The sequence below is a fragment of the Salmo trutta genome, chromosome 17, assembly GCF_901001165.1.
Source record: "Salmo trutta chromosome 17, fSalTru1.1, whole genome shotgun sequence".
In the NCBI taxonomy this organism is placed as follows: Eukaryota; Metazoa; Chordata; class Actinopteri; order Salmoniformes; family Salmonidae; genus Salmo; species Salmo trutta.
In genome coordinates, this window is record NC_042973.1 from 30,781,700 (window position 1) to 30,796,475 (window position 14,776).

At 41.8% G+C, this 14,776-nt stretch overlaps 1 protein-coding gene across 1 annotated transcript in view; it reads left to right on the forward strand.

Moving 5' to 3' along the window:
• LOC115152019 (RNA polymerase II elongation factor ELL2-like) overlaps window positions 1-14,776 on the forward strand; it is a 51,738-nt gene that overhangs the window by 22,565 nt on the left and 14,397 nt on the right. Inside the window, exons 4-7 of the mRNA XM_029696464.1 lie at window positions 2,118-2,278; window positions 10,661-10,905; window positions 11,769-11,893; window positions 14,342-14,459. Of these exons, the coding sequence (XP_029552324.1) occupies window positions 2,118-2,278; window positions 10,661-10,905; window positions 11,769-11,893; window positions 14,342-14,459 (649 nt within the window). The remainder of the gene's footprint in view (window positions 1-2,117; window positions 2,279-10,660; window positions 10,906-11,768; window positions 11,894-14,341; window positions 14,460-14,776) is intronic.

Sequence of the window (14,776 nt, forward strand, 5' to 3'; positions counted from 1 at the left end):
CATATTTTATTGTTACAAAGCAGAATTAAAAGTTAATTAATTGTTGTTTTTTTGTCAACAATCTACTCAAAATACTCTGTCAAAGTTCATTAATAAAAATGACATATCTGAAATATAGTTGTTGCTTAAGAATTCAGCCCATATGTTCAGGCATGTCTAACTTAGTTTAGGAATAACATTTGTCTTAAAAAATGACATAAGTTACATGGACTCACTCTGTGTGAAATAATAGGGGTTGACACAGTTTTTTTTAATGACTAACCCTTCCTCTGTCCCCCCATACATACAGTCAGTCAAGTATTGAATTGCATGCACAGATTCAACTACACAGCTTCATAAAGAAGGGCAGTGATTGTTAGATGGGTAACAATAACAAATCAGACATTGAATGTCTCTTTTAAGCATAATCAAGTTAATAATTATGCTGTGGATTATGTATTAAACCACCCAGACACATCAAAGATACAGTTGTCCTTCTAAACTGAGCTGCAGGACAGGAATGAAATTGCTCAGGGATGTTACCATGAGGCCATTGGTGATTTTAAAACAGAGTTCAATGGCTGTGATGGGAGAAAACTGTGGATGGATCAACAACATTGTAGTGACCCCACACTAATGACTTAAATTACATAGTGAAAAGAAGAATACACATAGAAAACCTGCATCTTGTTTGCAACAAGGCTCTATAGTAATACTGCAGAAAAACACTACAAAGGAATACACTTTATGGGTTAAAAGGAGGACCGAGCACGCCCCCATTCTCATCGACGGGGCTGTAGTGGAGCAGGTTCAAGTTCCTTGGTGTCCATATCACCAACAATCTAACATGGTCCAAGCACACCAAGACAGTCGTGAAGAGGGCATGACAAAGCCTATTTCCCCTCAGGAGACTGAAAAGATTTGGCATGGGTCCTCAGATCCTGAAAGTTCTACAGCTGCACCATCGAGAGCATCCTGACTGGTTGCATTACTGCCTGGTATGCAACTACTCGGCCTCCAACCTCAAGGCGCTACAGAGGATTGTGTGTACTGCCCAGTACATCACTGGGGCCAAGCTTCCTGCCATCCAGGACCTCTATACCAGGCGGTGTCAGACGAAGGCCCTAAAAATTGTCAGATTCCAGCCACCCGAGTCATCAACTGTTCTCTTTGCTACCGCACGACAAGTGGTACCGATGCACAAAGTTTGGTACCAACAGGACCTTGAACAGCTTCTACCCCCAAGCCATAAGACTACTAAATAGCTGACCAAATAGTCACCCAAACTATCTGCATTGACCCTTTTTGCACTAACTCTTGACTCATTACATATGCTGCTGCTACTGTTTTATCTATCCTGTTGCCTAGTCAATTTACCCCAACCTATATCTACCTCAATTACCTTGTAACCCTGCACATCGACTCAGTACTGGTACCCCCTGTATATAGGACAGTTATCGTTACTCATTGTTTATTTATTTGTTATTTGTCTATTTTTCTCTCTGCATTGTTGGGAAGGGCCATAAGTAAGAATTTCATTGTTGGTCTTCACCTGTTCTTTACGAAGCATGTGACCAATACAATTCGATTTGATTCTGAAAGTAACACTCACATTGTTTGACAACGTAACCATTATAGTACGGGGTGAAAAAATGTATTAAATGTATGCATTCACTACTGTAAGTCGCTCTGGATAAGAGCGTCTGCTAAATGACTGAAATGTAAATGTATACTATCACCCAGTTTGAAAAAGTAAAAGTAATCTGAGTAGGTAACGCATTACTTTTGTAACACGTTACCCACAACACTGCACATGTTGCGGGTAACAGTGAGATCAGAGAACGGTGAGATCAGTGTTTGTGGTCATGTGGGGGTCAAAGGTAGTTCTGTGCTGCTCTGTTAGCACCGCAGCTCATAGGCATCTTCACTTGTTGTACAGCTTAATGCCATAGCATAGGATGTGAGGAATTAGCATGAGGACAGATATCAAAGAACCGGTCATGGAAGTGAGGCATATGTCACACGTAGACAGAGACACACATACATTTTCACGAAATGCTCTATTGAGTGGGAAGTAGTGTGATATTTTGTACATTACCAGTTGCTGCTATGTGAGCCTGATCCTGTGTTCTCCTCAGGGAGGGCAGGGAGCACCTGGAGGGCCAGGGCAGTATTCAGGACAAGATTACCGTGTGTGCCACTGATGACTCATACCAGATGACCCGAGAGCGCATGTCTCAGGTTGAGAAGGACATCATGAGCAGGTCGGCCATCGAGATCAAACCAGGCTCCACACATGGTAAGTCTGCAGTCACAGGCTGCCTTTACCTATGCTGCCTGAGTTGGGTCCAAACCAGCTTCATACTGAGCCCTTTGCTGCCTTGGGATCAAGGGAAAAATAATGGAGGTGTTTAATGTTCTCGGAAAGCTTCTAATCCATCGCCTTCTACCATCTTGTCCTGCTGATAATTGCCATATGGCGTGGAAGTTTTCACATAATTGATCAAAGTACTGGGTTGCAATTATTCATGCGAGAGGGGATGCCTCTTTCTTCTCCTTTTCCCTTCATTTTGACCAGATTGCTTAGGCACGTTGCCAACCTGCCTACCAGCTCCATTAATGTGATTGAGTTTGCCAGAAGTATGCACTAACTAGTCTCATGCTGAGTGGATGAAGTTTTGCCTAAGAGTTTAATTACAGTGGCTGCGACTCAATTAGTTTTCATCTATTGAAAAACTGAATAATGTATGCAGATTCTTTGAAGCAAAGGCCATAATTAATCTTAAGAACTAATGAAGATCCAAATTAAAACGCTGTTTATTTGCACCACAAGTAAATAAATAATTGTGGGAGCATACCAGTTCAGTACATGTCTTTACACAGCATCTGAACCAGTGGGACCATTGGAATGTGCATTAGTTATATTTCATCCAGGAGGAGGGTACACAGGCATACTTCTGTCTTCTGATGGGTTATGTCTTGTCTGAAGGGACATGTTACAGATGCTGTGTATTATAACCTGGACACACACAAAAAATTGCTGCGTTTATGACGTTCTACTAGTGGATTTAAGCCACATGGAGCTCATCTTTGCACACACTGACAGTTTTACACATATTGTCTAAAACATAATTACAACATAACATTAATGGTAATTACTGCACAAGCCATTTTCCACAGCTGTTGAAGCAAGCAGCACACATTACCTCCCATGCTCTGCTGCTGAAAATGGGCCTCTTGAGTGTTCTTCCCTGTTAAATGTAGCTGGCATGTTGTTTGCTGTGTAATATCTCTGCTGAATGAGTACAAAACAAAGAGCTATTTCTTATCCAAGTACATAATTTTACATGAAAGTTTATCAAGTAAAAATGTAGAAGTCCACTTGCAGCCTTAGCCTGGGAACATTGGCATTGATTCTCATGTTTCATAGGGTGTAAGGCACACAACTGGGCTCACTTTCCCACAGCATGGACAGGACAGAAAGGTGCCCATATACTTGATATCAAAGGGAACTTAAATGAAAGGGTAATAAACTATACGTCATATGCGCTACAGAGCACACAAACCGACATGTTTCTAAATACCAACCATCTATGATTTAGTTTTAATGTATGGCTCAAATACCTGTACTTTCCCAGGAAAAGGATTGCTGAGGAAATTCAGCAAAAGGCGTTTTAAGGTCATCACTGACCATTCTTTACAAAACTGTCTTATGAAGGGAAAAATCATTTTTTTAGTTCAGTAGTGATAAAAGTATTGGGACGCTATATCTGGAAACTCATTGGCAGCCCTATCTCCCACCACCTGTATGCTGTTATTACAACTGAGGTCGGTTCTGTTTTGGTTGGATTCTTTTTTTTTTTTATCATGGTTTTGGATTTTGGTTTCGATTTGTATTATGTACTAATGACATTACATTGATTTTAGAGCTATTTTTATTTATTTTTTGGTTACTTTTACCCCCTTTTTTTTCTTCCCAATTTTGTGGTATCCATTTGGTAGTTAGTCTTGTCTCCTCGCTGCAACAAAGAGGCGAAGGTCGAGAGCCGTGCGTCCTCCAAAACACAATCCAACCAAGCTGCACTGCTTCTTGACACAATGCCCACTTAACCCGCCCGGAAGCCAGCTGCACCAATGTGTTGGAGGAAACACCGTACAGCTGTGTCAGCGTGCACTGCGCCTGGCCCGCCACGCCACAGGAGTCGCTAGTGCGCGATGGGACAAGGACATCCCTGCCGGCCTAACCCGGACCACGCTGTGCCAATTGTGCGCCGCCCCATGGGTCTCCCGGTCGCGGCCGGCTGCAACAGAGCCTGGACTCGAACCCAGAATGTCTTTTAATAGAAATTCCAAAGCCAAAAATTGTAAATATTCAATTGCCAAAACATTGAAAATGTTCCATTGTCTCTGTCAGGTCCAAATTTGGTAGACATCAGTAGAAAATAAATGGCTAAGAAATATGTAACTTTTTAATATTATTTTGTACTTTTAAAACTTTATAATTTTTAATTCCTTAATGTAATCGTCTCATCTCTGCTCAGTCAGTAGCTGCCGGCCAGCCAGACCATCTAACGTTATCTCTGTGCTCCCCATAATGTACTGTCTTTAGTCATCCTATTTATCTAGGCTAGCCTGCCTAAGTATGCTGCAGAGCTGTCTGACAAAATTCAACTAGTTCTTCAAGGTAGATAAGGCATACTTTAACAAACTGTTTCTCCCTCATGTTGTTTTTTATTTTACCATTATTTAACTAGGCAAGTCACTTACCAACAAATTCTTATTGTCAATGACGGCCTAGGAACAGTGGGTTAACTGCCTTGTTCAGGGGCAGAACAACAGATTTTTACCTTGTCAGCTCGGGGATTCGATCTTGAAACCTTTCGGTTATAAATCCAACACTCTAACCACTAGGCTACCTGCCGCCCCTGAACAAGTCCTCTCTCATGCGGTCTGTGCATATCTAACCTAACATAGTAAGCGGAAAATTGTATCCATCTGTCCAAGCCTGAAAAAACAAACTCAATGTATAATGGTCATTTTAGTTTTAGGGAAGACATATTGATACCTACACTATATATGCAAAAGTATGTGGACACCCCTTCAAATGAGTGGATTTGGCTATTTCAGCCACACCCATTGCTGACAGGTGTATAAAATCAAGCACACAGCCATGCAATCTCCACAGGAAAACATTGGCAGTAGAATGGCCCGTACTGAAGAGCTCAGTGACTTTCAACGGGCACCGTCATGGGATACCACCATTCCAACAAGTCAGTTCGTCAAATTTCTGCCCTGCTAGAGCTGCCCTGGTCAACTGTAAGTGCTGCTATTCTGAAGTGGAAACATCTAGGAACAACAACGGCTCAGCCGCGAAGTGGTAGGCCACAAGCTCACAGAACGGGACCAGCGAGTGCTGAAGCATGTAGCAGGTAAAACTTGTCTGTCCTCTGCAACATTCGCTACCGAGTTACAAACTGCTTCTGGAAGCAACGTCAGGACAATAACTGTCAATTGGAGCTTCATGAAATGGGTTTTCAAGTCTAAACAGCCGCACACAAGCCTAAGATCACCATGTGCGATGCCAAGCGTCGGCTGGAGTGGTGTTAAAGCTCGCCGTCATTGGACTCTGGAACAGTAGAAACTTGTTCTCTTGAGTGATGAATCATGCTTCACCATCTGACAGTCCAACAGACGAATCTGGGTTTGGCGGATGCCAGGAGAATGCTACCTGCCGAATGCATAGTGCCAACTGTAAAGATTGGTGGAGGAGGAATAATGGTCTTGGGCTGTTTTTCATGGTTCAGGCTAGGCCCCTGAAAGGAAATCTTAATGCTACAGCATACAATGACATTCTAGACGATTCTATGCCTCCAACTTAGTAGCAACAGTATGGGGGAAGGCCCTTTCCTGTTTCAGCATGACAATGCCCTTGTCCACAATGTGAAGTCCATACAGAAATGGTTTGTTGAGATTGGTGTGGAAGAACTTGACTTGCCTTCACAGAGCCCTGACCTCAACCCCATCGAACACCTTTGGGATGAATTGGAACGCTAACTGCGAGCCAGACCTAATCGCCCAACATCAGTGCTTGACCTCACTTCCATTCAGCCACAAGAGCAACAGTAAGTCCCTGCAGGAATGTCCCAACATCTAATGGAAAGCCTTCCTGGAAGAGTGGAGGCTATTATAGAAGCGAAGGGGGGACCATCTCCATACTAATGCCCATGATTTTGGAATGAGATGTTTGACGAGCTGGTGTCCACATACACTGCATGACAAAAAGTATGTCTCTTACAAATGTGCCCTGTATATACAGCATAAATATACACATACCCAAACTATACCAGTCATGGAAATTAACTGAAAAAGTTCATTTTGGTCATGCAGTGTATTTTGTGTAGGAATGTATATATTCTTTTGTGCTTCCCATGACTGTTTTTGTATTTAGAGATCGATTGGGAATAATGTGTATATTTACGTTGTGTATACAGGGCGCATTTCTAAAAAAGATCTAGGTCCCCAATCAATACTTTAAATTGCCTGAACCGCACCAGAACGTCAAGATGAAATGTATTTACAATTTTGACCCAGCAATAAGGTGCCTTAAAACTAAAAGCTGATTTACCTAGCTCAGTGGAGACCCTAGGAACCTCGAGTTAACCAACCCTGTGAACGGGTTAGGCAACTCGGGTGTCTATACTTCAACAGCAAAGTTAGAAAAGACGGAAGTTTATGAAGTAGTGCCTTGTAAACAAAAAGGGAATAATGTTGAGATCTATGGGTCTTTAGCGAAGTCCAGTCAACCTTTTGATGCAGTGATGAGTAACAAAACGAAGGGCACTATGGTAGATGGCATCCAAAGGTTTAAGAGTAGTAGCAGCTGCACTTTGATAAATAATATCTTCATAATAAAGAACAGATAAAGGTAGACTGAATAATCTGCTTCCTGCTGCTTAGAGAATGGCGCAATCTGTTTCTTTAGAAATGCCGACTTTAAATCTTAGCTTCTTAACCAGCTCAACTACAGTATGATTTTCTTTAAACGACAAATCCATATCAATCCAAATGCCTAAGTATTTATATGCGGCAACACGTTCAATTGGAGAACCATCTAATGAGTGAACATCTACTTGATCTGAGACATTCTCAGGAGAGTTTGAAAACAACACGTGAGACACTACACCAAGTACCACATTTCTGCACTGAACTAGGTTGAACATTTGCTTAATGTAAACTACATCTCCCATCAGTTCTTGACTTTTCTCGTGAATGATTTGATTTCACCCTAGAGAAAGGGCTCATAAAATACTACGTGGAATTCAAGTAATGAACCGACCATAGTCGATTAGTTGTTTAATAACCGAAAAAAAAAAAAAGTCTGTTAATCGCTCAGCACTAGCTAGTATTGAGGTTAAGAAAGGTTAGGCTTGGTTAGTCCAGTTATGGCTGGGTCTGGTTAGACTCATTTATCTGGTAAGGAGAACATCAGGTAGGACATGCCAATACACTCAAGGAGTGAGGAATACCACAAACTGTGTGCTGTCTTTCAGATGAGATGATAAGCCAAGATCATAATGCTTTGTGATCACTAAAGATCCTATGGCACTTAATGCTAGAGTAGAACTTAACCCCGCCCTCCTGGCTAAACTCCAACCTGGGAACCATGGAGAACTCATCCTAAGCCTGTTATAGGCTCACTAACTCCTCACTTCTCTGCTTGGTCTGGTGTCAGTCTGACGTACATTACTTATTGTTGTAATGCGTTACACCTTGGTGACAGATTGGATGAGGAACACCCGATAATCTCAAACTGAGCTATGATGGTCTTCGGTGTAACTATACATGTTGGATGAATGCTACTGTTGTGGTTTCAATGTGATAGTCATGTTTGGATACACCAATGTTTATCTAGTTTAGGGTTGTCACGATACCAGTATCGCAATACTACAATACCTGATTTTCCATGGAAAACACAAAGCAAATGTAACTCTTTGGTCCTTTAAAAAAGCTACTGTATGTGAAATGTTGCGTGCTGTAGCATGGAAAATAAATGTGATTCTGGGTGACAATATAAGGCAACTTTTTTCCAACAATAGAAATTTAGTCCGCTTCATGTTTTGTTTCCTTGCAACGATACCTTTTGAGTATCGCGATACTGGTATCTATTTCATTTACTGTTTTTGATTTTGTGCGCCATGATGTTGAACAAATGAATTTTTTTTTACAAACAAGGAAACCAACCCGTATCATATTTCTGAAAAGCAACTTATGTTTCAGTCAAGCATGTGCAGTTCTGCTGGTTTTATGTAAAGGCTATACAGTAGACAGAATAGCGTTTTACAAACATTCCCATAACCAACTACATGACAAGCAGATTTAATTTATTGTTGTTAGCGTCTAGTCACTGCTTGTTTAAAATGAGACAATACAGGCTATTTCTCTACACGACAGGAAGATATTGGACTGTAAAATGTATGCGTCTTGAACCAGGGTAGCTGTTACGACAAGCTCTCGAAACTACATTGCATTTGGCAAAAGCAGAGATTTACCCTCAGGCCCAGAGTTGATAAAAAAATAATAGTTTGTTACTGGGGTTCATATTATACGTTGATGATATTGTCATTTTTCACATTAAGAAAATGTCATGAATTATTTGTAAAATGTTTGATGCATAACGTATAAGAATAGAGACATTTTGGAGTCTTGTTATTCAATATCTTTAACATTATTATATTCCAGTTGTGCAACAACTGTGTCCTTTTAGAAATGTGAAATAGAGTGCATTGAGCCAAATAATTGACATACTCCGTAAAATACTATTTAGATTGTCATATCTAAACCTACTCTAGCTCCTGGGTGGCACAGCGGTTTAAGGCGCTGCATCTCAGTGCTAGAGGCATCGCTACAGACCCTGGTTCGATTCCAGGCTGTATCACAACCGGCCATGATTGAGTCCTATAGGGCAGCGCACAATAGGCCCAGCGTCCTTTGGGTTTGGCCGGGGTAGGCTGTCATTGTAAATAATAATTTATTCTTAACTGACTTGCCTAGTTAAATATAATAGATCAACTCTTTCACGTACAATACTTTACGTAATGCAGTAGATGCATGATACCAGAACCACACTGCTCCCATGTAGAGGCTGTGCTTTTCATCCTATAGCAACCTTGAAAGCAGATCTTAAACGTTTAATGAGATTAGGTTGGGAGATACATCTACATACAGTATAAGCACCACCATGTCCTGCTGGCTTGGAGCCAGGTTAATTAGTGCTGCAACAGGAAAAATGGTTTCTGTGTGTGAGTGAGCAAGGTGCTTTAGTTTCCATGCTCCTCTGTTTGCACAGGAACCGGCTAACCTCACTGTCAACCCTTTCACTGCACTCCAAGCCTGGTGCTGCGTACCAACACTTAACGCTTTGATCACACCGACAGCGTCATTGCGTTTTGGTACGCCAGAATTGCATTCATTTCCAATGAAAGGACGCGTCTGTCTTGGAGCATTGCGTTGCAGAGGCAGTCGCAGTGCGTTCGGTGTGGTGCATACATTGGATTTATCGAACGTACGCGTCAAACCTGTATGTGTAGATGGCTTGACAGAAATGGTAGCAAAAGGTGAATGGTGAACTTCTGTTGCACACACATCCAGATGATGTGTACTATTTTGCGCAAGGATGCTGTCGGTGTGATCGAAGTGTTAGTGTGTATGTGTACAGGAGGCTTTCATGAGATGTAGCTAAATATGTTAAGACGCTAGGGACACAAGGTGCTATTCCTGGGTGCAATGTTTGCATACTGTATATATAACTGACATCTGTCAAGACAAAGTTTTGCTTCTGGCCCTTGTCACATTAGACCAGGCCTTTTCTGTATAACTGGTCTGGGCTATTCAGAGAAGTGTCAGTGTATTTTGAATCCTGTTCAGGGGCAGTTAGAACAAGCATAACACTTCCATCGCCTCTTGTCACATTTCCAGTGTACTGATTCTTTTTTTTATTTTAATTTTTTATTTCAACTTTTATTTAACCAGGTAGGCAAGTTGAGAACAAGTTCTCATTTACAATTGCGACCTGGCCAAGATAAAGCAAGCAGTTTGACACATACAACAACACAGAGTTACACATGGAGTAAAACAAACATACAGTCAATAATATAGTAGAAAAATAAGTCTATATACAAAGTGAGCAAATGAGGTGAGATAAGGGAGGTAAAGGCAAAAAAAAGGCCATGGTGGCAAAGTAAATACAATATAGCAAGTAAAACACTGGAATGGTAGATTTGCAGTGGAAGAAAGTGCAAAGTAGAAATAATGGGGTGCAAAGGAGCTAAATAAATAAATAAATACAGTAGGGGAAGAGGTAGTTGTTTGGGCTAAATTATAGATGGGCTATGTACAGGTGCAGTACTCTGTGAGCTGCTCTGACAGCTGGTGCTTAAAGCAAGTGAGGGAGATAAGTGTTTCCAGTTTTAGAGATTTTTGAGAGCTTTGAATTATCCAAGTCATAATTGTGGTAATTGCTGAAACTTTCACTGACTGATGAGCACAAAACCACTGCTTTTCACTTGGTAACAGTAGCTTAGAGGTGTAAGAGGGTAGCTTTTATGACGAAAAGATAGTTTGTAAGTGACTAAACATTTTTCTCGTCAAATGGCGCCTCTGTGCATCTCCCTTTCTCTGTCAGGTAAATGTGTGAAGATCCAGAGGAAGCAGGGCCTGTCGTCAGGCATGGACAGCAGCAGCAACAAGCACTCCCCTAACAACAAGAAGAGTGGGGCTCCCAGCCCAGTAGCCCTCAGGCCCCTGAGAGACCGCATCATCCATGTCCTGGCCTTAAAGCCCTACAGGAAGCCTGAGCTGCTGTTGTGGCTGGAGAGGGAGAGGGCCACTCCCAAGGATAAGACTGACCTGGGAGCAGTACTGGATGAGGTGAGACCTGTAGAACGCAACACGGCACAACAAACTGTACTCAGATACTAGGCTGCAGATAAATGTACATGGTAGGTGCTCGTTTCACTAAGTGGAGATATAACTCAATAATGCACAACTTTTGCATATTGTATTCCAATTGTAATGCATTTGAAATGAATAAAAATGTATGTTGTAAATGAAACATTTAAAACATCACAGCAATTTTCACGTTGATAGAAAGGACAGGTCTTTAAAAGTGCCTCTGAGATTCAGCTGCATCTATAAGCAATTCTAAATCCCTCCAGGGATTCCAAATGGAAACACTGCAGAGTAGCCGCTCTGTCTCCCTCGCTCGCTCTCTACAGCCACTCAGAATCTAATGCTAATGGCTCCTTTTACAACCAAATGTTGAGCAGCTAAGTGATCTCAGTTGGTATATTTGAGGCGTACTTCCTGTTCTGGGTATGTTTGGGAGTCCCAGTGCAGTCATACAAGGAGCGACTGTGTCGCTGCTGCTACTGCCTCTACTGGTAGCTGTAATTAGAGCTGTGCTTTAATTATGTCTGGAGGAGAAGACAGTGTTTCCACCGGGGAGGGTGGGGTGTCTCCAGCCAGGCCAGGACTACTCTGACAAATGGATGTTGTCTGTCACAGAGGCACTCTGGGTAGACTAGATTTGGTACTGTATTTGTGACTAACTTGGCACAGTGCTAGTGTAATTGCTGTGTTTACTATCATTTACTTTAATGGTGAACAATGTATTGTTGAATGTATTATTATTCTGACAGCCTGCCAGTTAAGCCTTTCTTTTAACCAGGGTCAAAAGTGTATTTAATGCTACAGGGACAAAGGGTTCAAATGTGTTTGTCATTGATTTGCAGGTTGCTAAACTGAACCACAAAGACCACAGCTTTACTCTGAAGGATGAGTTCTACAGGCACGTCCAAAAGGATTGGCCCGGTTACCTGGAGGAAGAGAAGCCGCTCATTCATAGGCTCCTGGCCAGGTGGGTGTGGCTTGTACTTCTACTCACCTGTCTTCTCTACCATCATACTCTCCTTCACATTTTCGCCACTGAATATTTAAATATTTACCTGTATCAAATGTATTTATATAGCCCTTCTTACATCAGCTGATATCTCAAAGTGCTGTACAGAAACCCAGCCTAAAACCCCAAACTGCAAGCAATGCAGGTGTAGAAGCAACATGTTGGTGTCATGGCGGAGAGTCCCCTAGTCTGTAGTTTATCTTCATTTAACCTTTTAAGCGTCAGTAATTGGATGATTACCTCTCCTCAGTAGTGGGAAGCTCTGATGCTTTTTGACAACGTGCTGGCGTTGAGACTGCAGGCCTACTGGATTACTGTGGCAGGCCGCTGTGATCATGGTGAAAGGAGAGACTCTAAATGACTATTTCTCTGCACAGATGAATTTCTTAATGGGCACATCAAAGCGGGGAGAGAAATATTCTCTGCTTGGTGTTGTCAAATAGCATTAATGTAGAGGAAGGTAGCATGGCTGAGCTGTTCAGAATGAGTGTGGACGTCATCCCACGTTAAGTACGTGTCCTATCCTGCCACTGGTCAGTTAGGGGGTGGGTTTCATAAGCTTTTTGGATGGACCTCCTGCCTGCTTATTGTTTCCATTCTGTTTACACAACTCAGATGTTCTAATGAGAGCTCTGAATGGAAGTGGACATGTTGTTTTGCTGCATGTACAGGGTAAGGTAGCTGTTGATGTGGCTCATCAGTGTATGACCGTTTAAAAAAAAAAAAACATTGTTTTCGATATCAGAGCCTTTCCTTATAGTTTATCCCAGAAAGCAACTATATTGCTGGAAGCCTAGTCTGTCAGAGGGTCTCATGTCTGGAATGTCCTGAAAGCCATTGGTGCTTCCAGGAGATTCCATTGATCATGTAGTTGAAAAGGTCATGTGGCTGCTGTGAGAGGCATGATGGAACTCTGATTCCAGTGAGGTTTCTGTGAGGAAGGAGCTGGAGGAAGCAGATTGCCAGTGGAGAGAGAGGAGTGTTTGGCCTAACAGAGCCTGCATCTGGCACCATTGTTCTCCTCACTGAAGTGACTGGACACCGCTCTGTCTTAGTGCCTGCCTCTTGCAGATGTAATCTGTGTTCTGTAACCTAGAAACACTACAAACAGCCTAACACGTTGAAACATGCTGAAAAACGTGTCAGTTTCATTCACCCTGAGGTCAAGTGTAGATAATGGCAGTGTAACATCTGTCTGACAATGTGGTTATTTGTTCTAATGCAATATTCATGTGAACAGCTGCGTCAAGGTGGACTTTGCTTGTAATTTATGTACCTTGATTCTGAAGTTACAGTAACCAACCGGTTCGACCTGTTTTGTGTTATGTTTTCCTCTGTTAACATGGCCCCACCTCTCTCACTTCTCTGTAAACCATGCAATTGGAGTTTGAACCATTATTTACTTAAGTGAAAATGCCAGAGAAGCCAGTGTTTGGAGGATATATTGGCACGGGTGTTGTTAGGCCCGAGAAAAAGTTGAGGTCCGGCAAACCGTGCAAATATATCCTCCAAACACCGGCTTCGACGGCATTATCACTTTTATACAACCGGTTACCAACATATTAAAATAATGATTTACATATTTTCAGAAAACATGTTTTTATTTATTCATACTATTTCATCCTTCCACAAGATAAGTCCCGACACACATCTAGGGTTGCTACCCAAGAGGCGTTCTATCGGTTCGGTTGCCAGACTCATTCAGTCTTTATGTTCTGTGTCTATGAATGCGACCCAGTCGTTCGTTCTAAATGTTCCACTGCCATACTGGCTGGCAACATTCTTATCCCTTGCTTGCTAGCGAGCCAACTACAACTAATTTACAGCCTCGTCAAACACTAGTGCAGCCAGAATAACAACAAAGTAGCTGCATTTGCGTTTGTTTAAGCTGTTTTCTAGTGACATTGTTATGGATGTACTCAAATAAATGAGCTATTGATGCGCAATTTCGCCTGCAGTAGAAAAGGTGCTCGGACAGCTGAAGATCGAATTTGAATATTGAAACAATGTTGCAAATGTCGGAGAGACAGACAGCAAGGTTTATACAAATATCCGCTGTTGAAAACTAAATGTTCGTTTAAAAGAAATGTGTGATAATGTCTATATGCTTTTTTTTATAGTGGAGATAAAGTTTATAAGTTGCCTGGCTGGGCTGATGAGACAGTGGATTGCGCAGTCAGATGGAACAGAGTAAATAGGCCTTTTAAAGTCATAGATTTAGCCGGTGGTAACTTGTGGAATTGACACCGGCTAGAATGCGGTTTTAACCAGTCTGCATTCCGGATTAGACCTACGCGTTGTATAAAAACGAATAAATCTGTCAAAACAATTTGTTAAGCTTGAGTTATCTGCCCTAACATAAACGGAATAGCAAAGTAAAAATGTCTTCCCCTTCTAATGTTGCAGGAAACTGCAGCCACTGAGCAGCAGTAGCCAGTTGAAGAGTTTCCAGTCAAACCATTCATTCCACAAAACCCCTGCGGATTCTCCTTCACAACTCAGCCCGGTCAAGACTCCCTCTGTGGTAAATATTCCCCTACCTAACTCTAAAAGAATTTCTACATCCTGCCCTTACTCATTGTTTTTCTCAAAAGCTTGAGATCGATTAGAATTAAGAGAATGCACAGATTAATTTCAAGGGTTAAATGATTTCTGTTTGAATAGTGTTATGCCTTTTGACTTGGGCCTACTGCAGAATAAGCTTGAGTAAAGGAGGAATGAGAGGGAAGTTGCTTGGTTTGGTAGCATCTGCTTTTTATTCATTGGAGTGCTGGAGGCAGTTCAGTCACTGACATTTTCAGGAGCCAGTTAGGATGTTTTAATGTAGCGGAGCCATTCCTT